Genomic DNA, 21,946 nt, shown 5'->3' on the forward strand with positions numbered 1-21,946 from the left:
GATTAATGTTTCTCCGTCATGCTATCCCTACCAGGTAGGTACGTACCTAACCCATCGATATCTGTCTGGCTTAATTTCACTGTTGTTAAAATTTGGAGATCGAGTGCTCACTTATGAGGATCGATGTAGTTCATTGCCAGGCAGTCTCCAGGTGTGTTCAGTAACGGTTCACTGTATCGTGCCTTGTAGGACTTGTTGGACACTCGACAGACAAGGCGCATTTCCGGCCTTTCCCGGGTCGCATACGGAGTATCTCGGCTACTCACTGCTTTCCACCGTGCTTTGTTTTCCTGCTCCTCTTCTTGCTTCTTCTGCCTCGTCTTCCGCCTCTTCATCTTCCGCCTCGCCGTCGTTTTCTTCGGTCTCTTAAAAACTTTGTATGCCAGGTCTAAGCTGAGTCAGCAAAGGCAAACTCACGTGGCGAATTCGTCCCTCCCCACTAAAAAAAGTCATAAAAAAGCCATAAAACCGATTCATCTCCCTCAACCCAACCTCATCAAGACGCTTGTGATGCCCCTGCTCAACGCGGACTAGGTTTTGCCTTGCTAGAAACTGTCTATTAAGTTCCTATACTCCTACTTTACAGCCAGTGAGACTCTGTCAGAATGCCGAAGAATAAAGGAAAGGTATGACTTACTCTTTGTCTTGACTCTTTAACCCCGCAGAACCCGCCCACGATAAGCATAAGGCCTATCCATGTCTAGGTGGATGGCGGTCTGAAAAAAATATAGCTATGATCTATCTCGATACTGCGCTTTTCACTTTTGGTATGTTGATACTAACTACTCAATAGGGTGGTAAAAACAGACGTCGTGGAAAGAACGAGAACGACAATGAGAAGCGCGAGCTGACCTTCAAAGAGGAGGGACAAGAATACGCCCAGGTAGTCAAGATGTTGGGTAACGGTCGATTAGAGGCTCTCTGTTTCGACGGGGAGAAGCGCCTGGCTCATATCCGTGGAAAGCTTCGTAAGAAGGTCTGGATCAACCAGGGAGATATCATCCTTCTCTCGCTCCGCGATTACCAAGACGAAAAGGGAGATGTCATTCTCAAGTACAACGCCGACGAGGCCAGAAGTCTGAAGGCCTATGGCGAGCTCCCAGAGAGCGCCAAGATCAACGAGACCGATACGTATGTTTCCCGTTACGTGGTTGTTCATAAGGATATGGTATTTCTAACATTGCTTTAGCTATGGTCATGAGGGTATCGAAGACAATGTCGAGTTCGACGAGGATCGTGATAGCAGTGATGAAAAGGACATCGACGTCGACGAGATCTGAACCCATCATCCCTCCAAAAGCGGCACGTCCCGGCTCGATGGATTACTTCTACTGTTCAACCAACAGCATCTATCCAATCGCCACTGTCTATTAAGAAACTTAAGGACGTTTGGTTTTCTTTCCAGCGGCTTATCAATATAACTAGACCGGATTGATGAAGGCTCTCATTGGATCCTAGAAGTGCTTTCCCATCGAGAAAGGATATCAATTACCTGGCCGAACTTACCTCGCCGACGATGCATAGCCCCCTCGTATACACACGCTATCTGGAGGCTAATGAGTGTTGCTATTAGCCACATTCATGGTTCGTTCGTACGGAAAAGGGCCGCAATCACTTTTAAACAGTCGACCGACGCGTGCTCACGTAACTTGACCCGACGTTTTCAGCAACGATTTTCCTTTTCCTTATTTTTACGTCTTCCTTAGCCATGATGCATCTCGCTTCTTGTTATACCATCTCCTCTGGAACGCTGAAGAGTGATATCAAATGGTTATGGCCCTTTTCTTATTTTGTGCTCGTTTTATTTTCAGCATCGCCTCGCTTTTCGTTGACTTTGCTAATTTCCTGTTTTTCATTTGGATCTTGCCATTCGATCATGCTTCGCGATGGAAACTGAACGCATAGAATGATGAAAGGGATTAGTTGACGTTGAATTAGCCAATAAAATTGGGTTTAATATAACTATTTATCTCCTTATGATTCATACACCGTCTCGGAATCGAATACGCTCCGAGTAAAGAATTTGAATATCTTTCTTGCTGCTTCTTTTCCCACCAGTGGTTCAAGTTGCTCAATTTGCATGTTGGCTACCTCATGGATGTTCTTCGTCTCTAGAATAAGACGCTCGAGAACCTTTGGTTCCACCCCTGGGACGGCTCGGATCATGTCTTGGGGTAGGAGGGAGAACACTGGATGCTCTATACCCGCAGCAGGAATCATACCTGCAGGTTGACCATCGGACGTATCTAAGCCAGATATATTGAAATTGAGTCCGACTTGAACTGCCTTTATAGGATCAGGCTCTGAGTTACTCTTCTTCAACTCTGCAAATATTTCTGCCGTCTGGTAGGGTGAGGACGACCAGATTATCTTCAAACGAGGAAATGCGAGAGTAAGTAATACTAGTAGATGCTGTGCTGATTTTGGGTTTGCTGGGTTAATCATATTGCCAGAACCAAAGCTAGTGGCGTTGTCGGGTACGTAGGACGTTGGCGTAGCAGAAGAGGTAAATGCATCGAAAGTGAACGCCTTGTTTTGATCAAACTCGATTAGGAGCATCGGTTGGGAGTAGTGTTGAAGCATTGTTTCCGCCTGTGTGTATAATCGTCCGTTTTTTAGGGAACTGATTAAATCCCGTACAGATTTGCGCTCCACACAGATGTCCGGAGTGATAATGTAGTCACCCACTGTTAATTGGCATGGGACCACAACCATGCTACGGCCATGGAGTAGTGATGGAAGAGCACTTCGAAACTCTCGAACATCTACAACCACAGTTGGAGGTGCCGCCGTGCCCGCAAGTCGGCCACCACCAGCAATTCGGGTATTCACAGTCCGTAAAAATTGCTCTTGGGGATCTTCATGGCTCTTATCGTGGACTAACTGCATGGCCATCGTCTACAGTACACAAATAGTTAGGCGAAGAACATGGAAGCAATGATGTTTATAGTCTGTACTTACCCCCCTTTCGTGAATCAGCTTTGTAAAAGCATCCTTCTCACGGCGAACGGCACTCAAATATCGCTGCTCTTCCACTGACTCGCCATAATACATGAAGTATACCCGTACATTTCTCTCTTGATGGGAACTGCGATATACCTCCACCCGCCTAATGAATGCTGCATCAGGCTCATACATTATGATGTATCTGGGCCTTAGTTCTTCGAGGACATGTTCATCCATATCTCCATCGTAGTGGTGAACAACTAGCAAGTCGTTCACATCATAAAGCTCATAGTAGTTATCCATATCTTGAAGATCATCTTCCAGGGTGATGTGTTGAACTTCTTCTAATATTGCTTGTTGTATAACTTCCTCTGAAAGATTTGGCACCTCAGGAAAATCCTCAGTGTCTACCTGAACGCTCCCATGAGCTGGTCTTCCAGCTCCCGAAGCGGTAGCAGCGGAACTACCGCCACGCACTCGTCGTCTTTTATTCGGGGGCGCTCTCCCAGCATGACCTTGGGGACCGACGCTGCTGACAGATGTAAAACCCGGTACCTCAGCAATGCCTTTCGTTTTTGGCTTTACATCATATAAATGGTTGTTCACATTTGAGAGATTTCTTTTCCAGTAAAGATATTCTCGGAGTTTCCTTCGCATCATAGTACCCGCAGATGGTTGATGTTCATCTTTGTAGGGTATAATATCGGCCTCATCATTTTCATTTTCATCAAAAGATTTCTCCTTTTTATGCATGGTGGAAATATATTCACGAACTTGTCGGCAGGTTTGTTGATCACTACACATGACAAGGATGGCATTGTTGGAGGAACCCGGAGCTGCAGGATTTAAGTATGTGTCCTGCTCGATTTCCTGCAACACTTCCGCAAGAACAGCCCACTTAGGTTGCTCTTCCAAGACGGGTTCAATGCCATTAAAGATGCCGGAGGATGATGATGTGGTCTTCTCTGAAGCCTTCTTTTTGTATACTCGTGACTTAGCAGTATCAAAAAGTACATGGGCTGCCCCAAGGAATAGCCAAGGCGAGTAATTTTGCTTTGTAGACCCTGCGGGGGCCGAATGGGCACTTATGACAGTGTCAAGATATTTATTCAACGAAACGGCGTCGAATGTCAGTAGAGAACTTAGCCTACTAGTTAGATTTAATTGTCGGGATAGTTGGGAGGTTATTGCTAGTAATCTTACTGGAGAATAGACCGAAGAACTGTTAGGTCGCTGGCAATCTGTCGTGTTCTAAAAGACACACGGTGCCATACCGGATCCAGCTGTCGGCGAATGGCAACATCAAAATTTTTATGAAGTGCGCTATCCACCGTCCAATCGTCCCCAACATCGAGGCCGGTATTAGATCTTTTGAGTTCTCTTATGTTCACTTCCACGCATTCTAATACTGCGTTTTGTATTTCTTTCATTTTATCAGTCATTAGAACCTCGAGTTCAATCACCTCGGCTTTCCTATGGCCTTCCAGGGACTCTGCAACAGTAACCTGAAACCTTGGCCACAGGGATGTCTTTTGGAGAAATAGGTTCCGCAGCATATTTGATAATGGTGCAAATCCAGTGGTGAAAGGCTCTGGGGTATCTGAGAACGCTTTGAGCATTCCATCCTTGTTGTACTGCCTATATATTCGGATGATGAATGCTTCGAGAGAAGTGGCTACTACTCTATCCACTAGCTTTTAGCAAAGATAGAACGCTCGCGTTTCTAGGTATCGTTCTTACTTTTCAGCATGAAGAATGATCATGCCAGTGATGAGTTTTGGGTCAAGGAGTCCTATAACGCCACTGTTAAGAGAGGGCCTAGTAGGTATAAGGAAACATGGCACATAAACGTACGTGAAAGTAAATCCACAACCAGAATCCGAGAGGTCACGCTGATGATGCCTCCCTCTGAGTACATTTTATGCCTTTAGTGTATTAGTTTAAAAGAAGCCAGTATAAGTTTGATAAAAAAATATGTAATACCTCATGGAAACAGTAGCTCGATCAGTGTTAATGACCTTGAGTCCTCTGGCCAAAGGTGATTTACTGATAGCATAATGCTCCGCCAGTGCTATCTTTAGTTAGCATCGACATAACAAAGTAGACTTGCTATACCAGTTCCCAAAGTCAAACCAACCTTCACCAATCCATTCATTCTCACGATCAGTAGCCCCAACTAATATGATCAAATTATTCCCAGCCGCATCATAAGTGTGAAGCAAGTTGGTTATTATTTTGAGCAGGCCTAGACCCTGGGCTAATATCACCAGTTCGTCTTCAGATCTCAATTCATTTAACAAATTTTGTTGATATTGCTACAATAGAGGTCAGGTAAGGAATATATATTTCATAATCTCGGCTTGGACCCATACCAGAGGTAGAGACAGCTTGACTAGCGAAGCCGGCGATCCAGACGACATCATATGAGAGTCGTTGATGTGTGCTCGATGAGGCGGACACGAAAGTGACAGGAAAACACGTGATCCACTAGTAAACTAGTAGAGTGAATATATGCATAGGCGGCTAATTAAGGATAGAGATAATTGAAACGTGAAAGTGTTGTGCTAGGCCCCTATCTACTGCTGTGACTGCGAGGCAGTCCCTTGTATGTCGAGTTGTCGTCTGAAGTTGTCAAAATGCGGCTCGTAGGAAGCTTGGACGCTCTAGGATTATGTAATGGTGACGGCGCTAGTCACTAAAGCGGCAATCGACGTGTCTAAAACGGCAACGAGCATCGCCACGTTTGGTCTTGTCGTATCAGATTATGTAATAGGCGCTGATACCAGGCGATGATGAAGCTCATCTCAGGGCATCAGAACACAAATGCTGTCGCTGCTCTTGTTTGCTGCAGAGGCGCCAGAGAGATACCCCAGGTATACGTCAGGTTGTGTGATTTTGTTTCTTGTGACGTATTGACACCATTCTCCGTTCTACTGTTCGATCGAAGGATCGAGGAGGTGGGAGACGATGTTGGTCTCCCTAACCGTTGGGAAGGTCGATGCCGGCGTTGCAGTCCTTCTCACGGAAGATAATCGACTGGTAGGCTTGCAACACAATCCCCCACACTTTGTCGTTAATGAGTTCGTACCCATTCACAGTCATTTCTCACTAATTCACTAAATTTTATTTTCCCTCAGATCGAATTCCCGTCCGTCCTTCTGCCGAGAAACATCACATCTGGAAGTATAGTCGATATCACTGTGTCCCCAAACGAAGCGGCCGAGGCTGCGGATCAAGCTGCATCCAAAGCTCTACAGGACAAGATCCTTAATACCTATGGAATTAATACACCCTCTCCCCCTGTTTTACGACTGAAGAATGCAACACAGACCTCCTTGGTTTTGGAATGGGACCCGATACAGCTAGCTACCGCCTCGCTTAAATCCTTATCTTTATATCGCAATGGCTCGAAAGCAGGGTCGATTCCACGACCTCTCGATATGCTCAGCACAAAAATCAGCGGCCTTGCGATTGATACAGAATATACTTTCCAACTCATCCTTCGTACCTCCGCTGGCATGTTTAGTTCTGAAAAACTAGTTTGTCGAACCCACAAAATGACAGATTTATCCGGAATTACGGTTACTGCTGGAATTCTTCCTGACAATTTAAGAGAGTCACTGGCAAATGCAGTGGATAGAATTGGAGGGAAGCTTATCGATACGGTTCGTATTGATACGACACACTTCGTCTGTACGGAGGGTAGGGGCCCTGCCTGGGAAAAGGCTGTTGAGATGAATATACCTGTTGTTCGACCAGAATGGGTAGAAGGGTGTGAACGTGAAGGCACTATAGTGAGCGTGCGAGGTTATTATCTGAATGCCGATCCGAAATTACGGCAGATTGGTCCTGGAGTCGGCGCACAGCAGAATAAGAAAAACTCGATTTTGAGCTTACCAACACATGGACGACAAAACAGTACGGCTACTTCACGATCGTCGCCTGAGAATAACCAAGTTCCTCCAGTTACACCATTCCCTGGCGGACCAAGGAGTGAAGTTCCTAATGGCTTGAGACCTGAAGGAGGCTCACCACCTCTACCACCGCCAAAGAATGATAACGAGGCCTCAAAAGATCTCCCTAGCCCCCCAGTACCTAAGAATGAAAATGAGGGGGAGAACAGTGGAAACGATAAGGAAACGGGAGAGAATAGTCACACCACAGCTGACAATGATGCAGCAACAAATGATGAGGATGATAGAATACCAACTAATGGGCAGCTAGATGAGAAGGCTCCAGCATCCCAGTCTAATTCAGATGATGCGAAAGACGATACTGAACATCAGTCACCGGACCCGGAAGCAGAAGTCATTAAAGAATCGGGAGGTGGAAAAGCCACTAAAGGAGCCAATTCAGAAGAAGCAGAGATGGAAGAAGTGACACTATGAGGAAATTTTTTGTTCCCGGCTTTGCGTGATGATTCAGAGCATTGCTTATCCCCCATTTCAACCCTCTGCAGCAAAGGGCGTCTATCAGAATGGCATGTTATACAGGTAGCATTCTTATTTTGCTTTCCTATTCAATCTTGCAAGCTACCAAATTTTTAATTTAAGCCAGCCTTCCGGGGTGTACTGTGTACATTGCTGCTTTCAGCCATTACTTACGACTTTAGTAATCGTGTTAAGAATGTTTGATCTTTACACCCCCTATTTGACCACAGATCTCTTCAATTTTAATTTAGACTGTTCATGTTCGCAATACCTCATGTAACTTGAGATATGAAACTTTTGAGAAGTTACTTAAATAAACCAACTTTCATATTTTAAATGAATGACTACCGATACATCTATACGTTAACCAAGGATTCCCATCCTTCAATCTAAACTATATACAACAGGAAGTTTGGATAAACATCTTAGTGGGTTTCAGTCAGGCTCTGGACTCTTCCAAGCATGTACTCGAGCATACGGTATGCAGCAGTGGGAGCATACTGTGGGATTTCTAGATATAATATATGTTAGCGACCTTCCAGGCGGCAAATTGGGATAATCCAACTTACCGTGTCCAGCAAGGTCAACAGTAACCCAAGTGAGGCCACGCTCGCGATGGGTCTTGCCAACAAATCCAGCTCCGCCGACTTCAGATCCATCCTTGTATGGAACATAGAACTTGTCAGATGGTTCCTTCTGAAAGCCCAGGAGACCACCCCAAGTCATGTTTTGGATGGAGGCTAAGCTGCCTTCGGCGAAAAGGAGGAAGTCAAGGTCACCGTGTGCAATAATGGTGTTGTTTGTTCTCTCAATGACACTGGCAAGGGGGCCATATGAGCTGGGGACAGAGCGGTCATTGCGGTGAGGACCGAAGATCTGAGATTCACCGCAAAGGCGGTAATCAGTTGGGTGGGCGTGGATAGCTTCCTGGATTTGCTTGTTGTTGAAGAAGTTCTTTGGTCCATTCATGACGTTAGATGGGCTTGGGCAGTTGTCCCTAAGGTGATAGATGTTGAAGCATGGATTGACCTCCTTGACAGCAGTGATAATCTCGTCCCAAACATCACATCCAGCAGACTTTCCAGGGACAGTCATGGGGCCAGCTGGAGGGAACCTCAAAGCATCATCCATGAATTTCTTGTATCCACAGCTCTCCCATTTTTTAGTGATATCGTTAACGAAGGTCTCATTTAGGTCAATAATGTTGTTGAAGCGGTGCAATGCAGGAACAGATGGGGCTAGGGGAGCAGATTAGCATAAATTCTAACTTTCTGAATAAGATGATACCTGACTTACCATCAATAATCACTTCGGTAGCACCAATGGATGGGTCAATGATTGTGATACCCTGGACATTAAAGTATTCGGAATCCTTCCTGTCTAGCATCCCGCTGGCAATGTAAGGAATATATTGACCAGCGTAACTCTCTCCAGCAAGGTAAACATCACTGTGGTGGAGGTCAAAGGTGTCCATGAAATTCTTCCAGAAGTCGCTGAACTGGTTTGCAACATCGATTTCATCCTTCACAGTGGGTGGGCCAGGGGAGAAGCCAGTTCCCGCTGGTTGGTCAACCCAGACCATATTAGTGAGTTTGGACCAAGCATAGGGATTCTTGACTGGGCCATCAGTGCCCGGCTGCCACAAGAATGGTCCATTCTCTTGAAGAAGACCAATCATGGAGCTACATCCGGGGCCACCGTTGAGCCAAATGGTGATTTCGTTTTTGGCTTCCGGGTTCTCTGATGGGAAGTACCAGAAAAACAAACTAGAGTTGCCAGCTGGAGTGTTGGCGAGATTTCCAGCATACGACTCTCCAATATCGAAAGGGACACCAGGGATGCTGTTTGGGTCAACATAGAACTCTGCCCAAGAAATCAACGTTAGACCAATTGAAGCGGAAATATGTAGAAAGGGAATATTTTACTCTTGTTCTTGCTAGTCAAGTGTTTGGGGGCCTTTGCGGTATCACCGGAAGCATCACGTTTGTCAAACGCGTGCTGGTTTCCTAGCACTTTGCGGGCTCTGTCGATAGGAGCTACCGCTGCCTCGGTGGCGCCCAAGCAGAGAGCGGCTGCCACAATCTGTGTAAAACGCATATTTAACACTGCTTTGTGTTTCCTCTGTGGTAGATAAAAGGGAAGATTCAGCTTTTTTGTTGTGTTATTCTTGATGAATGAAGGACTAAAGTCAACAGAGGTAGGAAATTCTCTGGAATTTATATCCCATAGTTCTCCATTCTCGGAGACTAATATGATTCACTATCAATGAAAGCCTAGCTTTTCTCCTGTCATACAGCAGCCGTGTGTTTCCGCAGCATCACCCGTTGTTTGTGGTTAATATTCTCCCAGGCAGTGGACTGAAAATGACGGACAGATCATGCCGATGGCTCCATGACTCTTGAGTCCACTCCCGAAGATTAACACCAAAGATGCCTAGTTAGGAATTGTGATCTGTTTTCTGAAGTCCTACTACTGGTATCTTGATGGAGGATGGATCATTTTGAATTGAATCATGAACCATGAGTAGCGGGTTTTGTGTGAGATAGAAACAGTTGTTCCCGCTCTGTTTGCACATCACTGGGCCTGACGGAATGAAATGATCGGAGAGATGCTCCATGGCCCATTAGGGAGGAGCCTTTGGTATATATTTTTTCCATTCATAGTAGAGCTTTTGGGTTCACGTAGACAGCCCAAGCCTTTTCGAGAAAGCTTGTGCACGGCCGACGTTCAACAAAATACACGTGCTTAGAATGCACATAGTTCAGGAGGGCCCTTCTAGTTAGTTCCGGAGGTTGAGGCACGGGATATACTATGACTTGTAAAAGCCTATAGGCCAGAAACATGGCTGGAGCCAAAATAGAAGACTCTCCGTCTCTGCTCGCAATGCCACTAACCAACAAAAAAAATGGCGCCTCTTGACTTTAGACAGATGATCGACGGCAGGGTATCTCGTTCCATCGCGCCACGGAGGGCACTGTCGACCATGCCTTGTCCCTGTCTGTGATATCTTGTTTCTCTTCGGTGGAGCTTCAAGGAGTATCCAGAATAGCTGCTAATGGGAAGACATCCAGTCACGTGCTTTGCTCTTCTTTCATTGGCTGCAGTTGGGCTTTAAGTTCCGGCCGGGAGATGCCCCGAGCCTTCCTGCACATCTGCCGAGAACGCCCTCGCTGCATTTTGAACCGAGCTCCGTGGAGTGGATTTTCTGTTGGCCACACGGAATATGTTCATACTTATCGCGAAACAATTCTTTGCGTGGGGTTGCATAGAGGGCGCACCTAGGGGGCTCATCCTTGTTCAATTCAGACTCTAGCCACCGGACTTATTTCTTTCGGGAGTAACAGAGGGCTGGATCGAGCAACAGTATCGTGTTTAGTTCATAGGGGTACGTTAAGGTCAAGGTCTGAGCGTGTGTTGTTATTCAGCCAGCACCCGGTTTCAGCTTTCATTGAACCCGTCTGCCTTCCTTAGCTGCCGTTGAAAATGCACTTTAAACACCCCATAGACTTTTGCTCAGTTAGTCGCGTGGTGGAACGCTTCTCTCCCACTTTGATCAAGTATGTTCCCCACATAGGCCAGTCGTATAAGCGTCATTGTGCATAACAGAACATTGCCGCGCCTACGAACCGTCTTGCATTGACAACTCAACAGATATCCCTGCTAAATATAGTATTACCTGTATTATCTCATGGTTCGGACTGGCCGGTGAACCCTTGGTATTAAGTATAATAAGAATTTCAAAATGTAAACATGACGGAACTAGCTTTTTCGGTAGATGGCTTTAAATGCCTACATCTCTGGTCGTCCGACAAATAAATGGGAGTACGAAGCCATATCTTGAAGACTATATGGACCTCTTCACACAAGGTAGCGAAACGGCGTTGTGCTTGATTTCTTCAGGCTCCCACAGCGATTTTGGTGGGGTACTATTTCATTATACTTCGGTCAAGTAAGTATTCTGCACCGGTGTTTCATAGGAAATCTAATGCTTTCCGTAAGTTGGGTTTAAGCAGCTATAATCAATGACGGCTCTCCCGACAATCAATTTGGCCAATTCAACCACACCGAGATAGTTTTTCTTCTCACTCCTTTAGACCAGCAGTGGAGCTATCTGAAAGTTGAGGTTTAGCAAAATGAATTCCCACTCTTCCTAGTAGTACAATCACATCCCAATGCCATAGTTATTTATTTCTGTCAGGTATCATTATGGTCCCTCTTTTCGACGGTTAGCGCCCTGTTTTGGTAGGAAATAGGAGGAGCTAATCCGCGCAGTAGTTATCATATTGGAAGAAGAGCCTGCCCTTGGAGATACTCATATAGGATATATAATGGGAGATTAACATAACATACACCGTAGGTATACCATAAACAGTATTCAGTAGTAGTTGCTTGTTAAGGCTGTCAACAAATATCTTTTGTGGAAGTTGAAGCGGTTTCGCGTTCATTGGCCATTGGAACGGCAGGCGACCCACCTGACCCCAATTTAAAGTTTCAGTTATCGGAAGCGGCTGTATATTGTTCCGCAGTTTGTAACCGTTGGGCAACCGCTGGACACAAGTTCGACATAACTAACCATTTCTCCATCAGGAACCGTTTCGTGGTTGGCTACGTGTTCCCCTTACATACCGGCAAAATTACCTATAATCGGACGCCAAGCACCCTGTTTCTAGTTTTAGCCCATTTTCATTGGCTAATTACCTAATATTTATCCAATTGAAAGCAATGATGAAGCGGGTCTGCCCGATTCATTTAACCCCTTTGCGAGTTCTTCCTTCAAAATTCATTAACCAGAAGATTCCTATTATTTTCTTGATGAAAATTGAATGATTATATAGTTAATAAAACATACGTATGTATCCGATATGGGCTAATTTCTAAAATTCTTCGTATATCATATCGGAGCAAATTTTATACCCAAGGAATATCGAAAGAGATACGTACTCTCCATTGGTATCTTTACGAACCTAAGGTCCACCGGAGAGTGCGTGTTTGCCCAAAATAGTAGTTCGAGATGGACTGTTTGCCAGACGCACGATCTCCAAATCTACACCTCGCTCATCCAACGGAGAACGAGAATCTTTCGATATGGATGGATACGTCAGCGGAATGGAAGGGAGCTCTGACTGTTTCGGAATACATGAAGGAATATCAGTACCTTATGACCGTTCCTCTAGCAAGGGATGGATGCATGACTCAGTGGATTTTAGTTGATAAAACTCTCCCGGCTGATCAACGGATAATTCTCGCCTCGTGTGAAACTTTCCGGAAAGCATCTCTTACCCGGGAACTAGATGGGAGCGTCAAAGACACAATCACTCATGGAATTGCAAGTGTATACTGTGAGCCACAGTTACGAGGACGAGGCTATCCCTCGCGATTGATGGACGAATTGTCCCTGCTGCTCCCAACCTGGCAAGATGATGGGAGAGAATGCGTTGCCAGCATTCTATTTTCCGATATTGGGGGAGATTTCTATGGAAAGCGCGGATGGCAGCCGTTCCCCAGCCATCATATCAAATTTGAACCAGCGCTTATGCCAATACCCATCGCTATGCCGATACTGATTGATGACTTGGGCCCGCTTTGCAAGCTTGATGAGAATTTTGTGCGGAAATCAATGACTGCTACAAACTCAGGGAGATTGCGACATATGGTTATACCAGACCTTGATCATATATCATGGCATGGATGTAGGGAGAAGTTTGTATGTGAGAAGCTCTTTGGGGAAGTGCCAGAGAGGAAGGGGGCTATTGTGGGAGATCCCGGAAATAGAGTTTGGATACTTTGGAATCACCGATTTGTTGGAGCTCCAGGAGATACAGGCGCAGCAAACACACTATATATCCTGAGATTAGTGGTGGAGAATCAAGCTGTTCTTCAGAGTATTTCCACTGAGCCCACACAGCAACCATCGCCTAACGAGGACGAAGAGCTGCTTGTTCGTTATGCTAGAGACGCAATACGGGCAGCCCAGAATGAAGCCGCAGAGTGGAAAGTAAATTCGGTAGAGATATGGGATCCTTGCCCCCAAATTCATGCCTTGATACAGCGAACTGGAGTTCCGTATCAGAAGAAAACAAGGGTTGATAATGAAATATGTTGTTTCAACTGGCTGAGAAATGGGGGAGACAAGACGGCGGCTGTGGAATGGGCTGCAATTGAAAGATACTGTTGGTGCTAACCGCTTCACACAACAATTCAGAGCACATATGCCGGTTTAATATGCTATAATAGCCACGACAACCAGTCCGTTTACCAGCGCTTTTAATTCACCACAGGGCGTGGCTTAAAAACAAAGAGTCGCTCCTCGTACAAGCTTGACCCATGTTTAGATTCAATACCTTCTAGATCCATTGATATACTCCCTTCGTCAACAAGCCCGAGCCTCATGTAAAATGGGATAGCATTCAATGTACCCTCGAGGATTAGAGGCACCCTTTCCTTATTGCATTGCTCAAGAGCCCGTCTCACAAGTAAAGTCGCCGCACCACGACGTTCGTACTTCGGATCGGTAGCAATGAAGGTCATATCTTGAGGGTAATTAACGTGGGAATAGAGACGGGGAAACTATAGTTAATTAACCTACGATAATGCGGCGTATCTCCAATAACTTTCCGTGTCACATCCATGACCCTTGCACTCCATGCATTCAGAACCCCCATATCGGTGCCCTCTGGTAATTGCAGCGGCACTTCTCTGCGACTATCAGGGGTATATCGTGGAAGACACCACCGTGCGAAACTGACAAGACATCCCTGATCGTTCCGGACGACAAATACAGCATAGCCCGGGTCCCAGATCTCCTGTATTATCAGGTCAACAAGGAATGTTTTCAGTTCCTCTCGAGCAGTTGCCGTTGGAAATTGGGCCAGAAGCATGCGATTAGAGCTAAATGTCTTGACATGAATGTCAACAATGCGCTGGGCATCTGACTCCTGCGCCTGCTCAAGTATAAGGCCTGGAACGTCCGAGTTTGTCCTCATATTCCAAGCCGAACATTCATTTCAAGGACGATATAACATGATACGTCTTTAGTAGTCCTCAAGGATAAATTCGTATATTTAATAATTATGAAAAAAAGAAATGCGAAGGGGTCTATATATGACTTATCGAGCTGGATATCTGCCGTGCCGCAATGACGCTGTTGGGCGCCAATAAAGGGTGGCCACAAGGCAAATCTCTGGTGAATGGCGGTGTTATGCAGTACAAGAGGCCGGCGAGTGCCGTCATGGAGTAACAAGTTAGACAGCCTACGCATAGACAAGTCTCCGTGGCACAACTGGTTAGCGCGTCAGACTGTTAGCAGCAATTTGCTGAGTCATCTGGAGGTTCACAGTTCGATCCTGTGCGGGGACGTCTCCTTTTTTTTCATCTTGCTGTGTTTTGCGCTTAGTCATCATTGACATCTTATTTTTATTTTTAGTATTTAGTTGAGATAAATAAGGTTTGATAGGGAGATGCAATAATAGATAGTACGAAGGACCGAAGTGATGAGCTGGAATATTTTGATAGCTTCTATTTGCGATATCTTATATCTTTTTATTCTTCATCTTCTCTCATCAAACCTAAGGATATGCCCTTCCTTGCTCTAGGCATCGCTGCGCCTGCTCCTCTCATCAGCGTCCTGAGCCATGGTATCCCAGAGTCGTACCATGCATGCCGAGTGGGACGGGTAACTGCGCTGCTCTCATCGTTCATGCTGCCGATTGTGATGTCTACCACCAAGCCAGTAGGACTAGACCGCGGCCGTTTAGTGAAATAGGTGAAGTTGGTACCGCAGCGTGCGCAGAAGGTCCGAGTGACATCCTCCGACGACGAATATTTAGACAAATAAGTCGGCACTAGATATGGGTTTGGCTCATCTTCGTAAAACCCTTGGCCATCTTTCGAGCAGGCCTGAAGTGTTGTCTGTTTCACACGTTCTTCAAGACCATTTGCCGGGGAGAGAACAGCTACATCCCACTCTATCCATTCTTGCGGGCAGATGAACCATGCTTGCACTGGAGCCCCGGCGGCGTGGCGGCAGTCGCTGCAGTGATCGATGGAGATGATTGGAAGATCGATATTGACGACATTCTCCGCTCCTTCCTTGTTCTCACGACCGTCAGGTCGTGAATTTGCTGGCAGAGCCTGGGACTTGAATTTGACGGCTCCGCGATCACTTGCTTGGGGCACCTTTATGGTATACCGAACGGCTTTACACAGGCACCCGCCATGTAAGTTGAGTGCATGAGTTGGGAATTCCGTCATGACTGATAGTAAGTTCTCCTAGCTGATTTGTAGGGTTTTATAAGAATATCCTTATGTCAAGTTTTTGTGACACCGTACTCACACGTTTGTTGTGCCTGATATATTAAAGACGGCTTGGAGAGGCCAATATATTTACACCTCGTATTGTGTTACTGAGTCACATAAAAATTGGCTCCCATAAATTTGAACCAAAGACTATCTCAAAACCACAACCATAACTCTATTTTGGAAACGCCGCTGTTTATCTTGATCCATGGAAGGCTGGCAGATAGCTATCAAAATTACGAGCCAAACCCGCACAATATATTTTACTTAGTTGCAAAAGGCGCAAGGCTGTTATTCTGGGAATATTAATTATTTGATTAGAGAAAATGGAGGGAATCTATATGCATAATGCAATACTATTTTCATAAGATCAAGGATATCAGGCTGCCAACAGTAAACAGAAAAAAAGGGGGGCCCATTTTTATCGAAACAAGAGATGAAAGAGCTCTAGAGAATAACAGCAAAGCGCTTGCTGGTGCGTATACGTTCTCCATATACGTAGAAGACGATCGGAAGCGGCGCCAGGGCCAGGGCGATAAACGCAAGAAGGGAATTACCCCATCCTAAGCCGAGGGATTTATACATCCTTTGGCCACAGAGGGGTAGGACAGCACCGACTATTGAGCGTAGTACAGAGTTGGCAGCCAGTGCACTTGCAGAATGGCGGGTATACGCGTCAACCAGATAGGTAGATATAGTCATCTGGAGATAACGTGTTAGCATAATGCGAATTGAATTAACCGAATGATACGAAGCTTACAAAAGTAAATATCATGCCAATGCCGACAAATGCCGTTCCGATGATAGGAATGACATAATGAACACCCTTTTCCGAAGACCACCCATACCAGAAGAGGCCTATAGGGACAAAGAGACTACCTGGAATAAGTGGTGGGAGACGATATTCAGGTTTCATGACGCCGCCGTTCCGAGCAGCTAGGGACTTGAGCAGACGATCGGATGTCATGCCTAGGACGCCCAACCCGAGGAGACAACCAATTCCAATGCCGAGGAATGAAAGGCCAACAGTACCTAGACAGAAAAAGGTTGGTTAGTACTCATGCTTTTTCAAACTGAGCAGTATGATAGAATAAAGGAGCAGGCCTCACCCTGAGAGAAATGGTATTTTCCGATAAAGACTCCGGAGATGGTTGTGAATAACAGATAGAGATACCCGTACACAACGGCGGCATAGAGAGATAGAAGGAAAACAATGGGCGAAAGGAATAACATCTTCGTTGGGCGGACAATGGATTGAAAGAAGAGGTCCTTTGGCTTCTGTCCGGAGTCTAGAGCAGATCTAAGGTTGGTGTTTCCAGTTTCCTGGATAAGCCGTTTAGTCTTGCGGGCCAGGATGGCTGGGTGGTAGGACTCATTGAGCCAGATGAACGTGTTGAGAGCAACAGCACCAGACTATTCGTATGTATATATTAGCTGGAAGCTCTAAGCCACCCGTTAAAAAGAGCCATGCTTACCGCAATGGATAGGACCCAGAAAGTCCATCTCCACCCCAACGCTTGAGTTAAGAAAGCACCAGCAATAGGTCCAATAACTGGACCAAGCAGTGGACCAAGAGCCCATGCAGCAAGAGCACCGCCTCGTTTCTCTTGCCGAATCATATCGGAGATGGTGCCAGCACCGATAGTCAAGGGAGCACTGCCCGCAGTGCCCGCAAGGAAACGGAAGACAATTAGTGATTCGAGGGAGTTGGCGACGGCGCAAGCAATGTTGAATATGACGAAGAGAACGTTGCAGATGGTGTATAAAGGGGCACGGCCGTACATTTCCGAAAGGGGTGCAACGATCAAAGGTCCAAAGGAGAACCCTAGGAGGTAAACCGATACGACGAAAGATGCAAGCTCCGGGTTTGTACTGTTGAATTCCTTCATCACTTCACCGACTCCGGGTGCAAACATAGAAGAACCAAGAGGACTAAAGACGACACATTAGCTAGTCTGTATCTTTAGAGGATAAAGTCTTGAAAGGCATATAATTTCATACGTTAGCAGTGTAATGAGGCCGACGCAGCTAACTATGACGACCTTTTTGATCGGTGACCAATTCTGTGGATGTGCAGGGTCGTCTGGGCCATCCCAGTAAACGATATTTGGGTCATTATACTCCTTGTACCCTTCCGGGACCCTTTTTGTTGCGACAGGGGCTTCTGGAATTGCCTTCTCAACATCAGCACTGCCATTCGAGGTTATGACCGTAGATATGTTCTGATCCTCGGCGATAGTCTGGTCAGACTGTAGGTTCTCTGATGATGAACTAGGAATCGAGCCCTTCTCTGAGAACCGGGTATTGCCATTATCTCCAGAAACCGGTGGAACGATAGTCGAGGCCTCTATAAACGAAGACACAAGGTTAGGAGGACAAATGAATTAGGGAGCCACGATCCTACTTCATGCATGTATCAGGACTACATACTATCGCTCTCTTCCAACTTTGATGTTTGGGGGGGAGAAGACATCGTGGGACTTCTCTTACGGACAGCTTTCTGGCCCGGTGCTTAAAGGAGAAGTATGTATGTGTCTATCCAGATAAACCCCCGGCGCCAATGTGTTGGTCAGCAACGATTGGATCTGTCTTATATATAGAAGGACGACGGGAAGACTGTGACGGGGTTAACGGCAATAACCGGTGGAGATTATGTATGTAGGGGAAGTAGGGGGGTATCTTGAGCTGGGAACGGAGAAAGGTTTTAGAAAAGTGAAGCCGGCACTCAGAATATTTGTACGGAGTATGTATGTACAAGAAGAGAAGAGGGAAGATAAAAGTCTATCGAAGGTCATCTAGACGAGGAGAAGTAAATGGAGAAGTAAACAGAGACGGGAGACTGTTTAAATATATCCGGGTCCCACACCTGGGGGTCAAGCAGTGGACTTCGAAGCCCATCGCGAGGTGACCTGATGGGAGCTAGGCCAGATGGATTTTGTCAGCGCCGTGCATTGAGTTATGCATTCACAGCAGAGCTAAGATGGACACAAAAGAGGGCAGTATATGGACATTTTTGCCTCTGCGGGTCATTCATGCAGTCCTATAGGCCAGTCTGATAGGAGTGGTGATGAAACTTGTGGGATAAGTATCGGCCTAGAAAGTTGCCGAAGAGGCACGGATGTGCTCTGTTCGCACGTACAGAAACACCCAGGGAAGGGCCATTATTATGAGACCCAGCAAGGGCCTTGGCCTGCACATGGATATTCCGGATCAAGGTACATAAAAATTATTATTAATTATGCCCATGACAAGGCATAGCTATCATCATCGAGAGAAATGGCCGAACAAAGCATTGTTTTCTTCACGAGAAAATCCCCCCCTTTTTTTTTCTCTTTGGCGAAAACAAGCCCATGGAACCCATGACTCGTGGTTCAATTTTATCATGGTGGATCGGCAAAAACACTCCAGCGTCTGCTCTCCTACCCCCTATTTCCTTTTTTTTTTTTTTCTCCCCTTCCTTGTGTCCGTAGACCAGGCGTGGAGATGGTGGCAGGACGGGAACGTCAGTCGGAACCTACGCACGGAAACGAGTCTCCTCATAATGTGCACAAAGCGTATTTTATGTATTTATGCACATAAAATCAGTACAGCACAAGCTTTGGAACCTGAGAGCTCGTGTTAGTTAGTTGACCTGGGTCATGACCTTTGTAGTTACTCAGCGCTCTGCCCAGATGGTAGTGCTGTCCACAACATGGTGATCTGCAAGGTCCTATGCCCACTGTCCTCCATAGTCCCATGTCTCCGGCGTGGTGCAATGCTGTCATATCATGCTGCAGTATCGCAACACCCGAGTATCCTCCAGGACTGGCGTCTCGACATTCGTCTTTTGTCAGGCGTTGGGGTGAAAGTTAGTTACGAGGTCGAACACGAGTTGGAAGGTGAGGTCGCGGGTTACGGGCGGATGAGTCAGCAGGGCGTGCGGAGAATATTGATCCGGAGCCTCACCTGACGTCAACCTTGAACGTGCCGCATACCCGAAAGAAGGAATAAGACAAAGACGCCGAAGAAGTTATGAAGTGCACATATGTATATATATATATATATACATTATTGATGCAAGATAATGCACAAACTTTTAATGATGAACGGGAGAAAACCAGTATCGGACCGACAAGAAAGTATAAACCTTAAACTCCGACTGCAACGATTAGATTATTACATTAGACGATGGTGCCCCCGACCTGGTGGACATTCTTGAGCTGGATGTTTCTCCACAAAATGACCGAAGACATGGCGAGAGCAAGGACACCGATTCCTACAACCAACATCCAGCGTTGGCCCTCACCATAGGCGACAATGATGGCGTTGCGGATGGGTGACCCCACGGGATGGCTCAGCTGAGTGGTCAGGGATGCATAGATCGCAGCAGCTTGATCCTTTGCATAGGCTGGAAGCAAAATCTCAAGCTGCTCCGGAATAGTGTGGCTCCAGATGGCCCCCGCGACGGTCTGGCCAATTGCTCCACCGATGTTGCTGAACAGGCCCAGCAAAGCCAGGACAATGGCTACTTCGCTGTGGCTTGCTGCTGCCATGACCGCTATCTGTTCACAGATCTGTAGCGTGCCGGCAGAGATGGCAATGATGCACTGACAGACAATCACTAGGGAGATGTGAGAGCCCGGTTGACGAAATATGATCATGAGACCGATTCCGAGCGCCTGGAGGGGAACGGCGGCGAGGGCGAATGGTTTAAAGCGCCCAGTTACGCGTATGATGCTGGAGATTCTATTAGTATGTATTATGGGGTCGAGAGGTAAAGGCAAAAATAGGGAGACGCATTAAAAGGATGGGGACTTGGAAGACTTACGCTCCAATTACAAGGGCCCAGATGCAACCTCCGATATTAAAAATGTTTGCAATATAGCCTGCATTGCGGACACTCTGGTTGTGGACGACTTGCAAGTATGACAGGAAGTACAAGTCCCAGCAGCTGTAAGCTACAATTAGCAAGGATACGTAGCTGATATTAACACAGGAGGAAACCTTACTAGAAGCTAAGGAAGAGAGTTGCGCTCACGAGACAACCTCCAAGCACAGTTCTGTCAGTTAATAGATGGAAGGGTGCAAAGCGGACTTTGGCAAATCGAATCTCCCATGTGGCAAAGGCGGACAAAGAGCATCCGCCGATAACAATCATTGAGATCATGGCGGGTGACCTCCACTTTTCAGCCTGGTAAGTAGCCAAGTTTATTGGAAGAAGCAAGAGAGTAAGCCCGGCAACAAGAAGAATCATCCCAGCAACTGTGAAAAGGGTTAGCCGTACAGTCTATGCATAAACATTAGTCAAGATGGCCACCATACCATCAAATTCAATCGTGTAATGAACGACATTTTGCCAGAAAGAACGGCCAGACCTGCCTGCTCTTAAGTATCCCATCTTCACAGCCTTGAAGCTGCTGTGGAGAAAGATGGCTACCATTGGCAATGAAGCAACCGGGATGAGGATGGCAAAAGTCCCAAACGCCCACCGCCAGCCATAGGTCTTGAGAAATGCCTGTGCTAATGCAGGACCGGCAAAAGTAGTGGCTATGAAGGGGCTGGTAGAGAATGCAAGAAGCCACCCTCGGTTTTTAAGGCTAGAGGTGTCTGCCAGAAACACGTCGAGAACATAGGCAATGCCATTATTACCAATCCAATAGAAGACCTATCAAACTGTCAGTTGAGGCGCGAGGACGTTAATGCCGGGCTATTTACCTGAGCTGCTGCGTATGCCTCGATGGAGTTGCTAGTAGCCATCATGACCATGCCTGTGTAAGTCTGGTTAGTATGGCCGCCTCTAGCGCAGGATGAAGGGCCTACCGATGACACAGAAGCCAACCATTAACAGATATCCCTCTGTACGCCCCCAGATATCAATGATCTTAGAGACAGGAAGCTTCATGATGGCCCCCACAAGGCTTGACACCACTGAGATGGAGGATAGAAGAGCATGTTTCGAAAAGGCGCTGGTGACATAGGGGTTAAGACTGCTAGCCATCTGCTGCTGCAGGGAGTTGACGAAGAAGACCACGAACACCCTGATGTAGTGGATTAGCCGGCTGGCCAAAGTAGAGGGAAGCAGAAGAACCGCACGTACCCGACGTAGGCTATGATGAGCGACTTTCGAGACCAAGCTGCCGCAACGGCTTCGGCCTGCTTGACTCCAAACTGGATACTATCAGAGTTGGAGTCATCATCAACAAGTGCCTCTGTTTCAGCTGCATTATGGACGGTTGGAGGCAGGCTGTCCGAGACAGCGCTGCTGTTCTTTTCCAGCATAGTGGGCTAGGCAGTAA

At 46.5% G+C, this 21,946-nt stretch overlaps 9 protein-coding genes and 1 non-coding gene across 10 annotated transcripts; 4 read left to right on the forward strand and 6 right to left on the reverse strand.

Moving 5' to 3' along the window:
* Positions 1-605: 605 nt before the first annotated feature.
* TERG_00155 (eukaryotic translation initiation factor 1A, Y-chromosomal) lies at positions 606-1,280 on the forward strand (the record flags this gene model as incomplete). Its single annotated transcript, XM_003238115.1, has 3 exons — positions 606-626; positions 794-1,131; positions 1,190-1,280. 3 exons carry the CDS (start codon positions 606-608, stop codon positions 1,278-1,280), a joined length of 450 nt encoding a protein of 149 aa, XP_003238163.1.
* Positions 1,281-1,974: 694 nt separating this feature from the next.
* Positions 1,975-5,366, reverse strand: TERG_00156 (uncharacterized protein; the record flags this gene model as incomplete). Its single annotated transcript, XM_047747556.1, has 8 exons — positions 1,975-2,898; positions 2,962-4,093; positions 4,150-4,629; positions 4,687-4,738; positions 4,801-4,871; positions 4,930-5,017; positions 5,084-5,261; positions 5,319-5,366. 8 exons carry the CDS (start codon positions 5,364-5,366, stop codon positions 1,975-1,977), a joined length of 2,973 nt encoding a protein of 990 aa, XP_047603513.1.
* A 547-nt stretch (positions 5,367-5,913) lies between these two features.
* TERG_00157 (uncharacterized protein) lies at positions 5,914-7,334 on the forward strand (the record flags this gene model as incomplete). The annotated part of the gene is made up of 2 exons (XM_003238117.1): positions 5,914-5,985; positions 6,084-7,334. 2 exons carry the CDS (start codon positions 5,914-5,916, stop codon positions 7,332-7,334), a joined length of 1,323 nt encoding a protein of 440 aa, XP_003238165.1.
* Positions 7,335-7,811: 477 nt separating this feature from the next.
* Positions 7,812-9,473, reverse strand: TERG_00158 (uncharacterized protein; the record flags this gene model as incomplete). Its single annotated transcript, XM_047747557.1, has 3 exons — positions 7,812-8,614; positions 8,673-9,239; positions 9,302-9,473. The coding sequence occupies 3 exons, from the start codon at positions 9,471-9,473 to the stop codon at positions 7,812-7,814; spliced, it is 1,542 nt and encodes a 513-aa protein (XP_047603514.1).
* A 2,914-nt stretch (positions 9,474-12,387) lies between these two features.
* Positions 12,388-13,557, forward strand: TERG_00159 (uncharacterized protein; the record flags this gene model as incomplete). The annotated part of the gene is made up of 1 exon (XM_003238119.1): positions 12,388-13,557. The coding sequence occupies one exon, from the start codon at positions 12,388-12,390 to the stop codon at positions 13,555-13,557; it is 1,170 nt and encodes a 389-aa protein (XP_003238167.1).
* An 83-nt stretch (positions 13,558-13,640) lies between these two features.
* TERG_00160 (uncharacterized protein) lies at positions 13,641-14,548 on the reverse strand (the record flags this gene model as incomplete). Its single annotated transcript, XM_003238120.2, has 2 exons — positions 13,963-14,548; positions 13,641-13,906 (listed from the first exon to the last, which is right to left on the reverse strand). Exons 1-2 carry the CDS (start codon positions 14,357-14,359, stop codon positions 13,641-13,643), a joined length of 663 nt encoding a protein of 220 aa, XP_003238168.1. The 5' UTR covers positions 14,360-14,548.
* A 92-nt stretch (positions 14,549-14,640) lies between these two features.
* Positions 14,641-14,732, forward strand: TERG_10505. Its single transcript has one exon. It is a non-coding gene; the product is annotated as a tRNA-Asn (tRNA).
* Positions 14,733-14,915: 183 nt separating this feature from the next.
* On the reverse strand, positions 14,916-15,626 carry TERG_00161 (uncharacterized protein; the record flags this gene model as incomplete). Its single annotated transcript, XM_003238121.1, has 1 exon — positions 14,916-15,626. One exon carries the CDS (start codon positions 15,624-15,626, stop codon positions 14,916-14,918), a length of 711 nt encoding a protein of 236 aa, XP_003238169.1.
* A 492-nt stretch (positions 15,627-16,118) lies between these two features.
* TERG_00162 (uncharacterized protein) lies at positions 16,119-18,144 on the reverse strand (the record flags this gene model as incomplete). The annotated part of the gene is made up of 6 exons (XM_003238122.1): positions 16,119-16,373; positions 16,432-16,703; positions 16,781-17,084; positions 17,147-17,603; positions 17,673-18,018; positions 18,102-18,144. The coding sequence occupies 6 exons, from the start codon at positions 18,142-18,144 to the stop codon at positions 16,119-16,121; spliced, it is 1,677 nt and encodes a 558-aa protein (XP_003238170.1).
* A 1,687-nt stretch (positions 18,145-19,831) lies between these two features.
* On the reverse strand, positions 19,832-21,929 carry TERG_00163 (uncharacterized protein; the record flags this gene model as incomplete). Its single annotated transcript, XM_003238123.1, has 7 exons — positions 19,832-20,387; positions 20,479-20,601; positions 20,660-20,912; positions 20,973-21,315; positions 21,366-21,418; positions 21,471-21,688; positions 21,748-21,929. The coding sequence occupies 7 exons, from the start codon at positions 21,927-21,929 to the stop codon at positions 19,832-19,834; spliced, it is 1,728 nt and encodes a 575-aa protein (XP_003238171.1).
* Positions 21,930-21,946: the final 17 nt, after the last annotated feature.

The sequence above is a fragment of the Trichophyton rubrum genome (assembly GCF_000151425.1).
Source record: "Trichophyton rubrum CBS 118892 genomic scaffold supercont2.1, whole genome shotgun sequence".
Classification (NCBI taxonomy): Eukaryota; Fungi; Ascomycota; class Eurotiomycetes; order Onygenales; family Arthrodermataceae; genus Trichophyton; species Trichophyton rubrum.